The following is a 19925-nucleotide window of genomic DNA, read 5'->3' on the forward strand; positions in this document are numbered from 1 at the left end:
TCCATCCTATGTGTATAAACCAGGAAAGATTAATTCTGTCTTGGGACATGCCAATCTCTTGCTACAGGCTATGAGGGAACCCACATAGTATGGTGAGGATTTGACTCAAACGTACCTGATTCTACCAATCAACTCAGCAGGGATCCTGCATAGTGGAAATTGAGGACATTCCCTTCAGTTGCTTCTGCATGAAACTGCTAGTTCATTTGCACCAAGTGCCATGGCTGATTCACTGGCCAACTCCTTTGCGCAATAGCTGACTTTATTCCAAACTGATCGCTGTGCCCACAAAGATCATTTATGAACAGCCTCCCCACCCTCCCTTAAAGCTCTAGCCCTGTCCACACCAATCCACCTCTACGAAACCAAGTTGAAAATCAGTCTCTTGAGTACTCTTGCTGCAGTCAAATGAAATCTTTCTCATCAATGGGCTGGACTACCCTCTAACTGGATCACGACCGATGTATCTGTTGCTCACCGTACCATTGCTTCCCACCATGTACATAGGGGACAGATTAATTTCTTTCTTCAAACTCAATATTCAACTAGTCACTGTCATGGCCCATCACAGCTCTGCTGATCTGTCCTATTCCTGTCTCCTTTTGGACACTGATAGTCAACAAGCCATTTTTGCCACAAATCTTCTGGTTGCCAGCCCTTGATTTGAGCTCTTCTCCTGTGCTGTCCCTGCTGCACTGTCATCCTCCTTCAAACCACCTCCATTAAGAGGCCAATGAAAGACACCTGAGCAGCATGGCTGTGCTTGCAGCAGCACCCCGGCCTCGCTGCTTCTCTTTCTGCCACCTCCATCCCGTTATTGACTGGAAGCACTTCAAGGCAAGACCACTGCACATTCAGCAGTGATTCACACACCAGGTCTATGCAGCTTCTCACCAGCTTTTCCTAAGCACCACCAGAGTCCAACCAACTGTGTTGATGTGGCAATGACAGACCAAGACCAAACACAATTAACAATAAAAAGCAATAACAACAGGCACAAGGAATTATGAAAAAAATTACTTTTTAATGTACAAAAGGTTTATATACAGGTTCAGCATGTTACTTCCGTTTTTATGATGTAGAAAACAGCTAAAAATGTTCTTAAGATATAAATTTGACAGAACAATTCACCTACAGTACTTTTAGTAATGATGTCTTCTATACATAATATATACAGTGCTGGAATGGTTATTATAATACTTTTTCAGTAAATGAAGGAAGACAGCCACTGGAAAGTCTGAGAAATCTCAAGTCATTGGAGATTTGGTTTTGCTTTGTATTTGATCTTTTGCTAATGAGATATGAAGAGGGACTCAGTAGCCATCGTTGCCCTGTGCAGCTGTTGAAAAAGATTAGCAGTTGAAGGACACACGAAAGCCTGATCCATCTCAGCACAAAGGATGCCCAGTTGTACTCCAAGCGTCCAGGACAACATACAATGTCCTAAAATATGTACTGCCCTCTTTTCGTAAATGCAAAGGCAAGGGCAAGGTCAGTAATTGCAGAGGAATATATACAGCGGACTATAAAACGATCCCTTTAAACACAACTTTCATGGGAGACACAAATAAACAGCCAGGCACCTTGCTTCGCTTTCCTGTCCTTGTGCACCCTGGGCATCAGCAGGAGTCACGGGGGCCTGAAGAGGTGAAGAGTGGGGGTGAAAGCATCCTGTGTGCACCCTCTGCATTTGGGATGAGGACAGATGAGATCTCAGGAGGCCGAGCAGCATGTACCTGCACCAGCCATATCCAGGGCTACCTGGCAGCAGGAATGTCCCAATCCACCATGGCCAAGAACAGCTGCTGGCGTATCTGCTATCACAAAAGTTGCCTGAAGGTAACACGTGGCATTTTCATGCCATCCCCTGGTCACGCCATGAATATTGATTGCAAAAGGAAAGCAAGGGCACCAGAAAACACCTTTAGTTGTCCCTGTCCTGTGCAGGGGATGGAGTTAGATGCAGGTGAGAACATCACATTAGTATGAGGGGGAGCGGGGAGACAGGAAGGAAGGGAGTGAAGCTCTGCAGATGCTTGTTTGGTCAAATTGTGAGAACCTGAGGGGCATGTCAGACTTGTCCCCTGCCCTTCAACATATGGGGCACAAAGTATCTAATGCTATGAGGAAGGATGAGGAGAGTTGTCCTTGTCCAACGCAGTCAGAAGTTAAGCAAGGCATCCTGCCCAAAGACATGCACCCCACCACTTCCACACTTTTTTCTAACGACAGTGAAAATAAATAGTGCAACTAAGATTGACTCAGTGCCAGGTGGGACTGGCCTGGAAACAGCTGATCATTATTACAAGCAGTTATATTTTGGTGGAGGATTTGGCTTTGGGAGGCCCTGCTCCTCCCATCTCTTTCCTCAAGGATGTTTCCAAGAGATTCTCACTGACCAAGCTACTCTTTTGATTCAAATACCTGTTTTGAGACTCTCCAGATGTTTGCCAATGCTGTAGACTGCAGGTGCAATGCTGAACTGAACCAGGCTGGGTACAAAGAGCAGTTATGTATTGTAGCACAAAGCACTAGCCCAACTAACGTCCCGGGTCTTCCATGGTATATTTTTTGGATACAGCAGCTCTTTTCAAGCTGACCAAAGCTGTGGGACACATTAATGCAGCGCTGGGTACATGCCAACAAGCCTCCTTGCAGGGCAGGGTGTATTAGCTCATGCTTGGCTTCGCATCACTGCAGCCACGCGCCTGGTGTGTGCGTAGAGCCCAGGCAGAGCTCTGCATGGAGTATATTACACAGGCGAACCCTGGCCAGATAGATAAACCAGCTCCCACAATGCTGCCACAGTCCAGACCAGGCTGAAACGATCATAAAACTCTCTCCATCATCACCACTTTTGTATGTGAGCACCTTAGCACGGAAAACCCAACAGAAAGCGAAGCCATTGCAAAGCTGCGCAGGGATATGGTAATGCGAAATCTTCACAAATCTGACATTAAAGACATATGCGGGGCCCCCGCAGAAAGTCACTGCGCTCAGAGGGTGCAAAGTTACTGTGTGTGTGTCAGTCTGCATGCCGAAGCCTTCTTGCCACGGGGGATTATTTCCCAGTGATTGCTGTTCCCGGGCCTCTGCTCCACTCTGCACATGATATAAACCACGTTGTAAACACATCTGATCAAAGTGTGCATTCACCTTTTATGTGTCTCATCAATGTGTCTTTCCAATGTTTTCTCAGAAACACCACTATGTTTTTATAAATGTACATTTTATATATGCTTCTGGCAATACACTACATTTGATTTTTAAAGGAAGAGAGGCCTTGGCTACTTAACACGAAAGCATGGTAAGGCACTTTGCTGAGAAGCTGTTTGGAATCAATGCTCTTTGCAAGGTACAAAGGTATTTACGGTATAAAACAATACTGCTGGCAGAGGGCTTGTTTGGAGACGTAACTAAACCCTACTCTCATCAGAGCAGAATATATAGTATGGCTTTTATTCTGATCAAAACCGCATCCTCCCATTTCTTTCTGGGGCAGGTTGAAAATGGAATTTTTTGCAAATGTAACTAACGGAAAATGATAGGGAATACTATTTACAGGGCTGCTGGGGAGGGAGGGTTTCATCTCATCAACCACACTCATGCAGTCTCCAAGCTTGGTGGTGATACCGTTCAGTGCTCTGGGAAACCAAGCCAAAAAATAATACTAAAGGTGCACCCCTGTGGTGCTGAACTGCCTGGATATAGTTTACATAATTCTGTACAGAGACTTTTTAAAATTTTCATTTTGAATCCCTTTAATGTTTTTAATACTTATAAAAAAATCTACTCTATCGAAACAGATTATTTTTGAAAAGCACATTCATAAAACTGCTTCATACACAGCCCCTTGGATAGCGCTAAGGCCTTGTGCTTTACTGTTATGACATCATGTTTAGAAATTTACTCTCTTCCGCCAGCGTGGTTAGCATGGAGCTCATATCGCCTATTGCCATATTGCTTATTCCCGCGGGTATGGTGGGCAGTGTCAGAGAGTTTCGTGGAGTCGTCAGGCGAGAGGAATTCTGGGAGAGGTTCTGCAGGATGCTGGGGCTCAGGGTTCCCGACATCAGGCTCGAATGATCCCCATCGTCCATGATGGCATCAAAATCTATCTGGGGGGGCTCAAGACCTTGCGAGTCCACTGTGCTGGACACCTGGTTCACGCCCGGGGAAGGCAGAGCGGCCGGCTTGCTGTTCAGCGCACACTGCTGCTGTCTGACCCGGCAGTCCGCGTGGTTATCGAAGCTGCTGTTTTGTTCGTACATATGGATTTGACCGTAATAGTACATCAAATTGTTTTCCCTGGTGCCATCCGTGCACTGCTGAGCTTGCGCCGGCAATATGTCGCTGGTTCTTTTATGCACAGCCTCCGCCGCCTCCTGGCCCGGGCTGATAGTGTTTGTGGTGTGGGGAGTTCTCATGTAGCCCAGCTGCTGCACAGTGCGGAGGCCTCGTGGTCTGCTCGCTGGGCTTGGCTCGGGTGGAGGACGAGGCTGGACCATGCCGGGCGGATATGCCGGCGCAGCTGAGCCCATCATGCTCTGCTGAGGCTCAAAGCTGGGCTGGTTGGAGGTCATGATGGGCTGATGAAAGGCCTCCTGAGCCATGGGGAAGTTCAGGTGGGTCGGCTGAGATGAGTAGTTCTGCTGACTTGGTTCATGCATGACCTGGCCCAGCATCATGCGCTCACTGTTGCTGCCGACCATTAAAGAAGGGTCGGTTGCCACGTCCATTTGCTGAGGGTGAAGGTGCGGTCCGGACTTTGCTGCCATGCTGCTACAGGAAGGAGAGATCTGATTTGGGTTGCCACTGATTGCACTGGGGCTCAGCATCTGATGAGGCTGGTTATACCCTGTGTGCAAGCCCAGATCGGGGTTCATACCCGGGCCCAGGCTCATCGGCTGCTGCCGCAGCTGCATACAGTTTAGCCTCTGCCCATCCATGCCCACGTTTCTTTGCATAAAGCTCTGCTGTGTTACGTTCATACTGTTCTCTGGCAGCTGCAGCTGCGGCGGGTTGTAGTTCTGGTACTGGCCAAAGTTTTGCTTCTGCTGCACCACTGCTAAGTTTCCTTGTGAAAACTGCTGCTTCGACTGGTTGGACATGATATCAACTGTACCCGAGCTGACTTCGTTCCACTGGACAGGCATGTTATTTTTATTCATGTCTGAGGAAGCATCGAAGCTCATGGGACACTCTGACATCATGGGTCCCAAGTGGTTCATGCTCGCCTCGGCCAATGCCATCCTGCGCTGGCCAGGCAAGGCTGGAGGCTGCAGCTTCCCACTTCCCTGGAAGCTCTGCATCTCATTGCTGTACCCCATGGAAGTGCTCTCGGCTGCCGTCCCATTGTTCTGCGATTTGATGTACTGCACCACATCATCCGGCAGCATAATGTCATCATCTCCAACGGGTGCCTCTGCCTCCCCGGACATGGCTTCCATGGTGATGTTTTCACTGATGCTCAGCGGCCGGGGTGAGTAGGTGTGCCGAGCGAGGCTCCCGTCTGAGCGACCGTAGCTCTGGAGGCCAAAATTCCTCCTGTCCGCAGGGTGTGGAGGGTGGAAGGGGTTCATGCTGTTGGTGCTGTTGAAGCGGTGAACTCGCGGGAGGGCCTGAGGATCTCCGGCAGGTCTCCTCACTGGGTCACTCGCCCGCCTTGTGCAGTTGCCTGGAACCTCATGGGGAAACGCTGCAGCTGATGGGTGGCCATAGGTGTTACCATCACTGCAACGTCTGGGGCCTGGCGGGAGGCGGATAGAGGGCAAGGTGGGGTCTGGTCCATCCATAAGTGAGATCCTGTTCTTCAGGGTCATCCTCTCCATGTTTGGTAGGGGAGTTGGAGGAGGCCCCCCTGTGGCAGCAGCATACTTGGCTTTCAGCCTGTAGTGCTGAGCTGGTGTGAGGTTCAGCAGACCCGGCATCCCACTGCACTGGCTCGCCTCGCTTGACCGACGGGAGGCATCTGTTGAAATTGGGTCGTAGGAGTCGGCAGAGCTTGTATTATTGGGACGGTGCCCAAGCTGTGAAGCCTCACTGGAACGGCGGCTGGAGAAGTACGGGGAGATCCCCGATGATCTGCGGCTGACAGTGTAGGCGGAGCTGATGGTGCTTGTCGTACTATCACGGCGCTCGTTGAGTTGGTTCAGCATTGTAACCTCATTGACAGACAGCTCCATTATTCTGGGATTAGGCAGTGTAGCAGAAGAACCACCACTATTTTCTAGAATAGAGCCTGAGAGAAAGGTTGCAGGGAAGGAAAAGATTTAGTTAGCTGAGAAATTCCACTTGGAAGTGTTCTTGGTGCCGGAATACAGACAGATAAAGCCACCCCCAAACATTTCATGGGAACAATAGTGAATTTCATTTGCTGCCAGTGAATACAAAGCTTCATCTCCAGCTCTGTGTCCATGCACAAAGAGCAAGAAGGCTGGGGAGAGAAGACAAGAAGTCCCTGCTGCAGAGTCTTTGCAATGTGTACCCCACTGATTCTCAGCTGCTGAGGGAGTGCCTCCATATGGGCTTCTCTTAGTAGGAACAAAGTAGGACTGGTGTGAACAGTGCCATGGGGACAGCATGGAGCTACTACAGCTGCTCACTGGGACAGATGCACAGGAGTCAGGGATAGGAGGCCAAGAGCCCAAAAGTTGACACTCAAAGGCTCTTCCCAGAGTAAACCAAGAAACTCGAATATACTAAGCCCTGAGGTTTAGTATAACCCAGGCCCTATGCCTTGGGACTTCTTGGCAAAGTTAGAGGAGCACTGAAAGGATCATGAAGATGCCTTTCTCAGGAATCCCCAGACAGTGGAAAACTAGCATATAAAGCTGTAGGCAACAGTCAGGAGCTCTCGAATTGACAAAAGGCCTGTCAAGAGCAAGATCGAGGACAAACATCCTGTCTGGACTGCTGCTGTGCTCCAGCAATCTCCCTGGAGGCACATCAGCCCTTGGGGAATTGTCACTGCTGGAACAAACCCAAGCAGTCTTGCGAATGCCACTGGGACAGCGAGGACAGCTGTAGCTGGGTCCTGGGCAAGCCCAGGAACAAGGACACTAACACCTCTGCCTCCTTTCTAGCTGTGCAGCACTGAGCATCTGGGTTTCCGTTGCACATCATCAGACATCTGTGTTTATACCCAAGCTCTCCATTTTACCTGACATCTCTAGCCAGCAAAGGGCTGACTCAGAGGCAATAAGAAATGATCCTCCTCCAGAACAGACTCTTGGTTATGAAACCAGAGTCAAACTCTGGAGGGTCCCTACAGGACATGGCCCAGGCCTAGGGCTTACCGTTTCCTGAGATGGGAGGCAGCTTGGTGTTTCTGGCTTGTGGAGCTGGGCTCACCCATGAACAGGAATCCTTAACTGTCTTGAGTTTTTCTTTCTTGAGCTGTTCAAGTCGTTGCATCGTCGTCATGTGTTTCCTTAGCTGCAGGCTGACTGTCGAATTACCAGATGAGACCGTTGAGTCCACAACAGGAGCGTTGTCATCCAACGCCGTCAGATCTCCCAGACTTCCCCCACTATGCATGTTCATTTCTACTCCACTGTCATTGTTGTTGGTGCTGCCAAGGGGTGACGGCTCACTGCTGCATGATGACTGGCCACCAGGACTGGACTGACACATCTTGGGGAAGGAAAAGAGAAGGAATTGGGCAGCTGGAAACATGGATGGAAAGAAACGACGAGTCCAAGATCCCCAGCAGGTTCCACATATTTAGCCCTGTACCAGGCTCTCCCCTCTCTTGTTACCCTTCCCTGCTGCAGGATCTCAGCTCTACCAGAGGGCAGAGGTACTTTCCCTGGGGGGGGGAGGGCAGGGCAGCACCCCAGAGCTGGAAAAACTATGGTGGGTTCAACTGGAGGATGAAGAGGGAACAAATGTTGTTCCTCCGAAAGATTAAGGGCAGATGCTTCTCGAAAAGCAGCACGTTACCTGGTTGTGCAGGGTATATTGCAGCAAGCACTGGCTTATCTAACATAGGATCATGGCCTAAGTATTTCAGACACAACGTATTTCTGTCTTTAAAATACCCTAACATATAATTAGGTTAGCTGACAAACTTCCCAGACAGATAAAAACTTGGTTCACTCTTTGCAAACTCCCATTTGCAGATAAGGCAGATAAGCACCATAAATATTTATTTTATTTACATGAGGAATTGCACATTGAGTAGTTTATTTGCAGCACTAAATGGTCTGAACTTGCTCTGAGGTAGCTGTTGCTGATACCAGACAGGATGCCTGTCTTTGCTCCAGTCCCATGCTCCAGCAACCGTCAGAAAATGGGAGTGCTGAAAAAGCAACGTACTTTGCTTCAGGCCAAGGTGGGAGTGCAGGGTGATGCAGGGCTTTGCTCGGTAGCAGCCCTCATGGGCAGGGCTACCTGGCTCTGATGCCCTCATTGCCCTTCAATCGGGATGATAGACATTGCAATCCCAGGATTAAATGGCAAGTTGTGATGCCGGGAGAAAGGTGGCAAAGGGAATCCTCGGGCACTGTGTCTTCCCCCTTTCTGCACTCAAGTTAAATATCCCATGTCCCTCCCCATCGCTCCAAACGCCTCCGCCTCTACCCTGCGGGGGTTAGCCGGAGACAGGAGGTCTGCAGGAGACCATGCTTTATACAGTTATTTTAACACAAAGGACTTCTTTGCTCACCTTAGTACCGACTGTCCTTAGGAAGGTAGAGTAAGGAGGGTAAGAGGGAATAAAGAACAGGTTGTTAGGACAAAGACAGCATTAACAGAAAGGACCATGTTAGTAAAAGGAGGAAGAGGGGAGCGCAGAATACAACACATATTGCCAACATCTCCCCCTCTGCCATACCCCATCTTCCCTGCCTTCTCTCTTTGAGGGCCCAGATAAAAACCCCTAGGAAAGACTTCCCACCCATCTCCACAGGTTTGGGATAAGACCCAAAGGTGGGTCAAAACAAGGGGCCTCAGAATGATGGGAACCAGTGAAGCATTTCACCCCTCCCACCACCCTGACCTTAACCAGGAAACAGGAGTTGGATGTGGGCCTGCCAGGTCAGATGCTGCCCGTTAGATGTGCATGAGTGAAGTACGCAGCGTTGGACAGGGAGAGCGGAGAGAAACTTCCAACCCATGGCCCTGCCGCCAGCAAGACGGCTTGGCTGCAACCCTGGGAGTGCAGAGCCCTAGGAAAACAACCCTACACCTTCGGGAGAAACAGGGTGGGGAGCTGTGGTTGTGTCCGTGTTTTCATAGAAAAAACCCCAAAACATACAGAGGAAGAGTGTTGGAGAGAGGTCATTCTGTCCAGTGGTTCTCACACTCAGTTTATGTAACCCAATACAGAGCCTCATCACAGTAAAACTGTTCCGTTAGTCAATTAGAGACACTTTGGATGTGAAAAAACTCAATTCCTTCCCAATTGAAACATGCTGCTCATTAGTAATTTGTCCAACAACACATCCCTTAACCTTTTCTAGAAAAATCTTTGTAGCTCCAGGGCATGTTGTTTCATAGGAATAACGATCTTTTAGCCTGGATTCAAATCAAGAAAATATATATTTTGGAGCTCAAAGTCCTTTCAGCTCTAGTGAGAAATCTGGGGAATATAAGAACACTCTCCTTTGCAGGTGAAGGTCTTTTCTGCTGTATCCAGACCATACCCTGCCACACTCTGAGCTGGTGCAGCAGACCAGAACTTTGGGTACAAAGGTGAAGAGAAACATCAAAAGGCAGAAGTGACCCATGTGTTGCAATGCTCCATCTCCTCCACCAGCAGTGGTAAGCTGAGGAGTAGGTGGACTCCCTGCATGGGGTGAAAGAGGCTTGAATGTGTTTGGACCCATCACCGTACATACCTTGTTAGCACCATCAACCACACCACTACCTACTGTGAAGCTGCTCTAATGGCCAGAAGGCTGATAAAATGGTCTTTGCTTCAGCTGGTGGCTACTCATGAGGCTGTAAAGTATGATCACGGTTGACTGCAAGCTGTGTGGGCCACAGCATTGCTCCCATGTTTATTCCTGGTTTTGCTCCCCCATTGTCCCACTACAATTTTTGTGGCAGCTGGGAGTCGTGTATTGAACTTGTGTACTCCTGAGCAACCTGCTCTAGCTGACCTTGCTTGAGCAGGGAGGTTGGATTAGATGATTTCAAGAGGTCCCTGCCAACCCCAGAGATTCTGTGCTTCTATGTACGGTGGACAGGACCAAGGAATTGAATTTGCTTTAAGATACTCAACAAAAATAAAACAACTACTATTATCCCCACTGGCTTCATCAGACAGCCCACAACAGAGTTGTGCCAGCAAAACTGCTGCATAGCAGCAGCCTGGAAAGAAAAACAGTGCAGGGTGCAGGGAGGAAGAGAAAAGGGACTGCTTAAGCCAGGACTTCTGCTTCAAGAAGCGCTCATCAATCTGTGCCCTATGGTCATTGCTCAATTTAAATTAGTGAGGTAGGTAAAGCTCATTTGACCACAACACTGAGTTTTACCCACTTTCACAGCACAGGGAGGCCAAGCTCAACACTGGGCATCATGTGACCCCTATGACTACAAGGGTGGGAATTTGTGATGCTGGGTAGGAAGGTGCAAAATGTACTGGACTGTGCCCTGGCCTGTAGTTTCATCTCTGGACTTGAACTCTAGGGTGTTGGCAGGTGAAGGGCAACTGGCTGGTGAGGCAAATGGCATGCAAATGCTTCACGCCCCCATTGCATTGGAGAAATTAGGGGCTGCGTCATTTCTGCCAAGAGCAACTGCTCTTACCACAGAATTCTCTGTTTTTATCGTTTTGACTTGTAAGCAATCCTCCATGCCCCTTGTGGTGCTGTTGGCCTCGGGGCTCTCCTCTGAAACCTTGCTGCTCTGCTTGGCGCTTGCCTCATTGTCCCCATTTTCCTTGAGTGGAGGTGGCCTCGGGTGAACATCGTTGCGCTGCTTCTTCGTGACGTGGGCATCAGGCCCATGTACAGTTTTGACATGTTTCCTGAGGGAACTGGGGTCTGTGTACCGCTTCGTGCAGCCAGGGATTTTACAGACGTAGGGTTTCTGTCAATACAAGCAAATCTTGGGTTATATTTAGAACAAGCCCAAATATTCCAGGTACAATGTATGTGCCAAGAAAATACAATGAGCATAGCGGCTGGCAGTAGCAAAATGTGGAGCATTTATTCCACAGAATTCTGTAACACTGAGATCTCTAAGATGTGATATATGGGCTGCTGCTGATCTACACAGACCTGGCCAGTCATTTGATGTTGGCTAAACTCCTTGTTTTCAGTTTCTGGATTAAAAGACAGCTAAGAATTCATGAAATACTTTCCTAATATTACTTTCCCATGTATGTATTTGCTCGGGTGGCCACAGGAATGTTTCCTGATTACGGATGGGAGGGAGGTGATGTAGGGGACTGGCCATAACACATTCTCTCTGCTAAGGTGGGGTCTACACCAAGAAAATGTCTGAGACCTTCTGGATGATGGAATTCCAGTGAAACCAAACCAGACTGGATTCACCCTGCCCAATCTATCACATCACTCCAGCACCTGTCACCTCGAAATCTGTTATTGTGCAAAACAAACCACAGGCATGCAATGTTTTTTTTCAGACGATAGCACTCTAGTCCCGAATTCATGAATCATTGATTGCCACAGGAAAACAAGGTTGAAGCCATGCTTCTGAAAACAGAAATCAGCAAACAGATACTTTTCTTCTTTTAACTTTTTTTTTTTAATTGAGTTTCCAATTCCAAAGTGTATTAGCGCTGCAGTTGTTTGAGCTGGTGCTGCTGCGCTGGAAGCTCTGAATTCATCACAAGTTCCGCTTTCAGCCTCACAGCTACTCTAAGTATTTTTCTGCCAATGCACTAGGATAGATCCATGAAAAAAACAGATATATGTTGTTTGAAGGCTACCCAAAATGACCATCCCTATGCTTTTTTTCATCTGTGTTGCAATTTTGTCCAGAAGTCTAGAGTGAAAAAATACAAAACAGTATATATTCTTTGCAGAAAGCCATCATTATCACATGAAAAACACTGAAATTCTGGTTTTTATTCAAAAGCATGCTTACTGACCGATCTTGGCACATCATTTGAACAAACTAAATCCTCCTAACACCCCACTGAGGTAAATATTTAATATATTTTAAAGCTGGGTAAACCAAAACACAAAAAGTAAAACAGCTTGTTTATAAATCTCATGCAACCTTTTGGATGAGGCATTATAGAAATATTGCTGCTCTTAAAACCCATTCTTAAAGAAGAGAACCCCCAACACACATGCTAAAAAACCCTACATAAAACAGTTCAAGAATTTTTTTATAAAGATCCTTTAGGTCCAATAGTTCTGATTTTTCAGACACCAGTAGTTAGGGTAACACGATCGCTCTTGCTTGGACAGCAGACACTCCACCTAATGGGGTACAACCATCCTCTTCATGAGGCCATACCTTCTGCAACTGAACCGAGCACAACTGCTGTTTTGTTGGCATGCCTTCATATATCCCCTCAGTTATCCAGATTCTGATATCTAATGCAGTGCATGCCCTAGTGAAGTCAACAATTTAGATATCTCAGATGCCTCCCTCCTACTCCCATACACATACAGGATGATATGCCTTAGGGTGGGAGAACTGGAGAACTCCCCAGGCACGCAGCAGAACTGAATGTCTGTATTTTACCCTTGTTTAGCTTGAATTGGAGAAAAGGACACTCCAAGCCTTTGGCTGGCCGTGAACTCATGCCGCTCTTTTGTGTATGCATGGGAGAGCGGTCATGGGATGAAAGCCCTTTTTCCAGGAGTAACTTTGAAGGTATCTCCTGAAGGGATTCAAATAGTCACTGAAAGTTTAAAATGAAATAGTGCATGTGACATTTCAACAATCAGACAAAAACCAGTGTGATAATATATCCCCATCCTTGAATTTCGGCATATATGGACCATACACCTACATCTGTCACACAATGACAGAGACAAATACAAGGAACCTGGAACATCCCTCTTAAAGAAGACTTGGATGACTGACTCTGAAACTGTGGTGTATCCCAAGTAAACACTGCAAGCAGAGGAAAACATTTAGTAGGTAGGAGCCACAGTAGAGTTACCAATGGGTAAAGAGAAATATTCCCAGCCACAAACTCCTGCTTTGCATCCATGTGGTTTTGTGAGCCAAGGTCTCAGTGCAGTTTGCTAACCCACTGGTCATGGCCACAGCTGGTTGCTGGACCCTCACCTGGGCCTGCTGCCCAATGCAATGAGCTTTGCCATGAGGGATGTCATCTGTTGCAAAGAATTGTGTTAATGTTCCCCAAAAAGAGGGTGTCAAATATACAGCCCAGAGACCCATTATATGCAGCCTACAGATCTCCCACAAGTCTCAGGGCATGCCTGTGTTGCATCAAGAAGGGTTGAACAGCAGTTCAGGAGTGAGCACGATGGCAAAATGTAAGATCATGCAATGCCATGTAGTTCCCGTGGTAAGGCTCAGCTGGTCTGGTACAAATCCTCCACTAGTGGCTATGCTGTTTCTGCACCTGAGAAGGCTTTGGTGCCCTCCAGGGGAAGCAACAGCCAAGGGTAAAATCCCTATCTATTATCTGTCTTTGGGTTGTTGGATGCAGCCTGTGCCAAGTGTCACCATATTAGATCAGGGTCCACCATAGACAAGGAGTTGGATGCTCCTTCCCTACAGCCTCACCTTCTTGCATGATGGGAACCCAAAGAAGCAGACCTTCAAGTGTGTCCAAGCTCTGCTCAGGGGAAGTGAGGACTCATCCCAGATCCAGTGCAGCTCCTGATTTGGATGACTTGGGAAACTGAACCCATCAAAGAAATGACATTTAATAATACAGCAAATACCAAAATTCCACATGTAGGAACATGGGACACCAGCTGGCCCAACAGAAGGAAAACTCTGGGCTGGCTAGGAAGGATCCTGGAAAATCTCTAGGAATCCAAGCTCAGGTGATTTATGGGCAAAAAATAGCTCACATACTGCTTCAGTGTGCACAAACTGGGCAAAGTGAGTCTGTGTGCAGCACTGAGAGTTGTACCAGCAGTCTTGATCCACCCACATGAGAATATTTAGGAATGGACGAGAGATGCAAAACTGATTTAAGGACAGGAAAAAAATGCTGCAGTAATGAGAATCTTCGGTGGCTTAATTGACTTATTTATCTTATGAGAAAGAAGATGGAGAATGACTTAACACTGTAGTGTTATGAGGTGGAAATTGCAACAATGAAAGGATCCAGCACTGGAGGAAGGCAGAGGAAGCATCCAGGGCTGGAAAACAAGCGATTTCTACTACCTGAAATGTGAGATTAAATCACAACTGTCTACCTTTCAGGAGAAGAAGCTCAGTCAAACACCAGTTATTGGGAATGCAGGTTGCTGAGCAGACAAGAGGTTGCATGTGTTGTTGGTCCCTCCTGGCCTTAAGGTTAGTGTAACCTTAAACCAACTGCAAACTACCCAGTGCCAGTGCTAATACAGGTTAATTTTAACCTGTGTCCTGCTGGGGAAGTGGCTCACTGGTGAAGGACAATCCTGACGTTTGGGTTCATACCCAAACCAACTCAAATAACACTGGGATCCAGGTCATCCATTGGGTCCATCTCAGCATCACACAGCACAGAAGAGCATCCTAGACTTTAAGTCCTTATTCTGACTCCAATAGAATCTCTGAAACCTACAGAGCTTTGGTTATCACTGACTGATATTATGCCAGCAATAGAAATACTCCCAACAAACCCTTTGTAGACACTGCACTGCTTTAAAAAGCTGTCATCCGTGGCAATTGTGTTCTATTCTCCAATAGTCTATATTTAACTGTTGAAAATTAGGCTACAGACTGAATTCTTCATGGCTGCAAACACTATCACAACTTTGGAGTGTTGGTTTTTCTTCCCCTGTCAGCTAATTAGTGGTAATACAAATTTCAATTGTCGTCCGTGGTTGATTGCAACAGACCATCACAAGCGTTACAATAAAAGCAATTTCCTCTGCTCCCCAACTACTAATAGTGGGTCTTAATTAGCTAAGGTTAACAAAGCATTGCATTGTGCTCTATCATTGTACATCAAACGATGGAGGGAGTATTATTTCCAGAACGTCAGGATCCAGGGTAGCTGTTATACTACTACGAGTCTGCTCCACAGTAACATTAAACACCACATGCACAACTGTACAATCCTATTTGCACTATTAAAAATTATAAATTTGGAAAATGCTTGCTTTAATTTCCAAAGCTGATTAAAAAGTTTGCATACTTTAACATCTGTTCATGATTTCAAACATGGCTTTCATAAATATAAAGCTAATGTGGTCTGGCTCTCCAGCAAAATAAATCCTATTAAAAAATAAGAAAAACCTCTTATTATAGTAGGTTTCTTCTTACATGAGTCCAGCGTGTAAAATGTATGTTTATTGTCAGCAAAATTTAAAAAAAAGCCCTCCATTGAGCTGCGGTGAGCCCAGGCTTACCTCATTGGAATGTGTCCTGTTCTGGTGCTTGGCTCTGTCCGAGGCATTGGAAAAGGCTTTATTGCAGCCTTCGTGTTCACAGACATAGGGTTTTTCTCCAGTGTGGGACCTCAGGTGTGTCTTTAAGTTCTCCAGGCGGGAATAGGCTTTGGAGCAACCCTCAAACTAAAATAAAAAAACACAAGAGGAGTGATTAATTAACCAGAAAAATTTGATTTTCCCCCTGCCTAAACCCTTCTCATCTGTTTCTCATTCTTTCTTTTTTTTCTTCCCTTTAAACGGCTTGTGTTTTAGGGAACAACATCCACTTTGTTGGGAGAATTTGCTTCGCTAGGCAGGCTGAGAGTTTCAGCAGTGAGTCATGTTTAAGGTGCTGCTCCTTGTTGGGTACGCACCTGACTTTTCAACAAGAGACTCTTTTTCCAGCAGGGTTGAACAGCCTTCCACTCCTCCAAGGGCTCTTTTAGCAGCTCTGCTCCCTCTGCAGCTAACACACTCAGGAACGGAAGCCCTCTCCTTCCCACTCAGAGAACTGACGGCTTCTTGACAGTTTGACCAGCCTTGCCACTTTGCTAACACCAGCACTGGAAAGGCCAGACCATTCTCTAACACACAAGCAGAAATCTAGCAAGCTTTGAAGTTTCCCAAATTACAGCTTGGGTCTACTCTCGGAGGATGCTGTGGTCAGACCGTCTGACATTACCAGTTTAAAAAACAAGACTCTCAATCTTGAAGACAGATGGACTTGTGGATGATAAAACAGGCCAGGAACCTTCCTTCTGGAAGGAAACCAGCTGCCCACACAACGAGAAGGAGCAGCTTGGGAGACATGGTGAGGCTTCGGGTGATGTAGTCCTGCCACCCTCCACTCTGTCAGGGCTGGAGACTTCTCCCTGCACCTGCCCTGTCTGCAGCATGGGAGGATTTTGCCTCAAACCAAGGAGGCTGTCTTAAAAGCTCTTTGATGAAAAGAAGTGGGAGCTTGCAAACACTGGAAGAGGTTTTAAGAAATGCAAGGCTCCCTTCCAAATTCTAGCTAAATGCTGCACTCACTGTTCAGCTGGGAGCATTGAAAAGCCCATTATGCAAGCACCTTAAAACACACTTTAAATTTCAACAAGCAGCCCCTCCTGTTATAATGCACACAAGCTACAAAGTGTTGTATTTTAGTCAGATCAGTTAAACGTGTCTACAAGTTCAGTTCAGATGTGACAGGACTTCACATTGCTATGTTTGAGTCTTGGCCAGTGAAGAAATTGGTTGTCACAGCAGGTCATGCCACAGCTCAGTGTCTGATTTCCCTGTAGGCAGCTGAGTAGTCCAGAGATCTGGCCCTTTTGGGCAGAGGTCAAAGGCAGCTGCATGCAGTAGCAACGGTACCTGTCTTCTTGTGCTCCATGGGGATAGGACTGGCCTGCACTGCTAAGGAGTGAGGCAAACATGCAGCCCATGAAACCCATGAAGCACGTAGGCACAAGTTGATCCCATATAATTTTGTTGTGCTGGAAAAGAAGTAGGGCTTCTTAAGCTTCCTTTTAAGGTTTAGCATAAAGATGATGGACATAAGACAAACTGTTCCTCTCTCTTGAGATACCCAGATCTCTTCAAGGATGGTAGAAGCATCCTGCAAGAGCTGATTCCTTCCACAACTTTGTCAGGGCATGATGGATCCAGTTCCCCTTCCTCAGACAACTTTCGTTAGCCCATTTGGCCCATAGAACATGCTGCAACTTTGGCATAGCACAGTATATCCCTCTCTTCTCTTGCCCTGTGCAAAGAGTCCTTTGCAACTCAAGTCGCTTATGATTATTGAAATACATCATTCCACTTGCTGGAAAACAAAGGGAGCTCAGCATGACGCAACTCATGTGTCCATTCTGGTTTTGCTGGATACTGACACAAAAATGCAGTTTTAAGAGCAAAAGAACTGAGCACATATTTTCAAATAAGAATTTCTCAGCAAAGCAGCCTGTGCATGTTCAAAGCAGTTGTTCCCACTCTTATGCGTGGATTTGATTATATCAGTGGGAGTTCTGGCTGTCATGTGTTGAAATAATCCTTGACCAAATCCCAGGCTGCAATTGGGCTCATCTGTAGCTTTATGTACACCACAAACTTCTTGTCTGAAACAAATGGCACTTTGAAAAATCACTGCCAGACTTGGACAAGGAATGGTCTGCCACAGAAGGGCACCATCTGCAGAGCTGCCATGTATCCCAGGCAATTGGAAACTGATGGTACTCCAGTTCAGGGACAGTTGCTGTGACATATCCCACATGGAGGGACTGCAGTTCTTCAGGAGGCAGAGGAAGACTTGAGACTCAAACACCCACAGCCTTGCCATTGCTCCAGTGTGACACAACTGAGGCTTGAAAGAGGCAGGATTGTGCAGAGGTGCTGTTTCCTGCTCCATTACAGCACTGCTGCTTTTTGTCTTCTGAGTCCCTCTACCTGCAAGGGCAGGGCTAAATTTTCCCTCACTGCTCACTTTGTAGTACACCGATGATCAATACTCCTTGATACTTTTAAGGAAGATTGGTAAAGCACTAGAACTGGGCAAAGTGTTTTAGAAGATTAAAACAAAGGACATGGCCCTGTGCCCTGGGGAGCTTATGCTCTAAATTAAATGAACGCAGGGCTGGAAGATTAATAAAGGATTCATGCAGCAAGCAAATCATACATATCCTAATATTTGTAAGCAGGAGCTGAGGCAGAGCCAGGGAGGGAGCATGGCTGGAAGTGACTAATGGAGCAGAAGAGGAAGAAGATATGGGAGGAGGGCTCAGACATCTGCTGAGCAGAAAGAGAGACTCATCCCTGAGACTCTGAGGAAAGGAAAAGTGTAATGCTGACAGCAGAGGAGTTATGAAAAACTGGCAGGAGAAGGCAGGGAGCAGAGGCTATCAAAAGACAGGGGTGGACCTTCAGAAGGAAAAAGAGCTGAAGCATATGTGGAAAGTGATGGTGAACACCTCTCTCTACCAGTTCTCTGACTCTCCTACCAGTTGGCCACAGCCAATAAAGCCCACAGCTTGCTTCTGTCTTGTGCCCCCCACCAGGCATCTTTTGCTGCCTCATGTCAGCCAGCAGTGCAGTGGAGGCCTCCATGTGTGAGGGCAGATATGCGCTTTGATATCTTGAGGTTGAGGAGGAGGTGAGCCCAGCTCTCCCATATGCTAGATGAGCCTGTACCCACAGGGCTGAGGTATGATATAACACCCCATGCTCTTCCTCAGGCACTGTTTAACACTAGACACTGTGCTGCTTGCATGCAGAAGGTCTGCGGATTGAGCTCCTCTTGGGCTTCAAGCACCCAGGGGTTGACCTCACCTCTGAATTAAGAGAGCAGAGGCAGGAGGTGTTGGTCCAGCTCCCCAGGCTGGAAGGAGGATTGTGGCACACTTGGGTATGGGGGTGAGGGAAACTTGCAGCACCAGCAGCAGTAGTGGGTAATGCTGAGACATGAGCAGCTTAGGTGGTTGCCCATAGTGTGGGGTTACCGGATTTCCTTCTTGGATGCAAGCAACTGAATTGGCTGGTTCTCCACCTTAAGTGACTTCTTCTGAGTCACTCTGGATCTCTGTGGTAGACCTGAGCCTATTTTCCCCAAGGAAATACCATTTTGCCCACTAACACCTCGACCACCCTCCTTGACCACTTGCCCCATCCCCAGGGTGTAGCTTGAGAGTAGCTATAATCTGGACACAGAGGGCTGGACTGGCCCTGAGCTGGGTGCTAGCAGGAACTCTAGGAGAGCCCTGCTTGAAGCCATGCCTGTGTCCACACACACATTTCTGTGACCACCAAAGTCCAGTGTCCCACTTGCCAAGCTGAGCTGCACCATGTGTCCCCACCAGCTCACCGTGCACTTGTGGGGCTTCTCTCCAGTGTGCCTTCGCATGTGCACCACCAACATGTACTGAGCCTTGAAGGGCTTCTGCTCCCGCGTGCAGTCCTGCCAGCGGCAGACAAACTCCTTCTTCTCCCCGTGGATGTGATCGTTGTTGATGTGCTGGTAGGAGAGAAGGGACAAGCAGGTCACTCCTGGAACAGCTGACACCAGCGAAGCATGCGGGGTGCTCTGAAAGTCAGCAGTTCCTTCCCCAGTGCTGGTGGTCAGGCATTGCACCTGGGTCCCAGGTGCACAGATAGCACCAGGGACATGGGAGCCAGCTCTGCAGTCTGGTGTGTCCTGCAGGAGAAGGCGCACAGCACCCAGCACACCGGGCGCTGGTTTCAAAGCAGCTATGTACTGGGAGGCTTGCAAAAGCAATGGGGACCCATGGTGCCAGGGAAAAAGAAGCCCTCTCAGTGTCCCCTGGGCTGCCCCATGCCACTTTTGGGGAGGATGACAGAGTCATTTTTGTCTCTGTCGAATCCTCCTGTGCCACATTTACGCAGCTGGGACCCTTTCCTGGGCGGCTCCTGGAGGATGGGGGAGAAGAGGAGACA

The 19925-nt window shown here is 47.6% G+C and overlaps 1 protein-coding gene across 2 annotated transcripts in view; it reads right to left on the reverse strand.

The window, feature by feature from the left end:
- Positions 1–3884: 3884 nt before the first annotated feature.
- GLI2 (GLI family zinc finger 2) overlaps positions 3885–19925 on the reverse strand; it is a gene marked incomplete at both ends in the record, with an annotated part of 143504 nt that continues 127463 nt past the window's right edge. For both annotated transcript variants that reach the window (XM_082001859.1, XM_082001858.1), the window contains 5 exons: positions 3885–6241; positions 7299–7635; positions 10756–11037; positions 15474–15638; positions 19336–19485. In XM_082001859.1, the coding sequence (XP_081857985.1) occupies positions 3885–6241; positions 7299–7635; positions 10756–11037; positions 15474–15638; positions 19336–19485 (3291 nt within the window). The remainder of the gene's footprint in view (positions 6242–7298; positions 7636–10755; positions 11038–15473; positions 15639–19335; positions 19486–19925) is intronic.

This window comes from Phaethon aethereus, assembly GCF_964289735.1.
Source record: "Phaethon aethereus genome assembly, chromosome: 6".
Taxonomy (NCBI): domain Eukaryota; kingdom Metazoa; phylum Chordata; class Aves; order Phaethontiformes; family Phaethontidae; genus Phaethon; species Phaethon aethereus.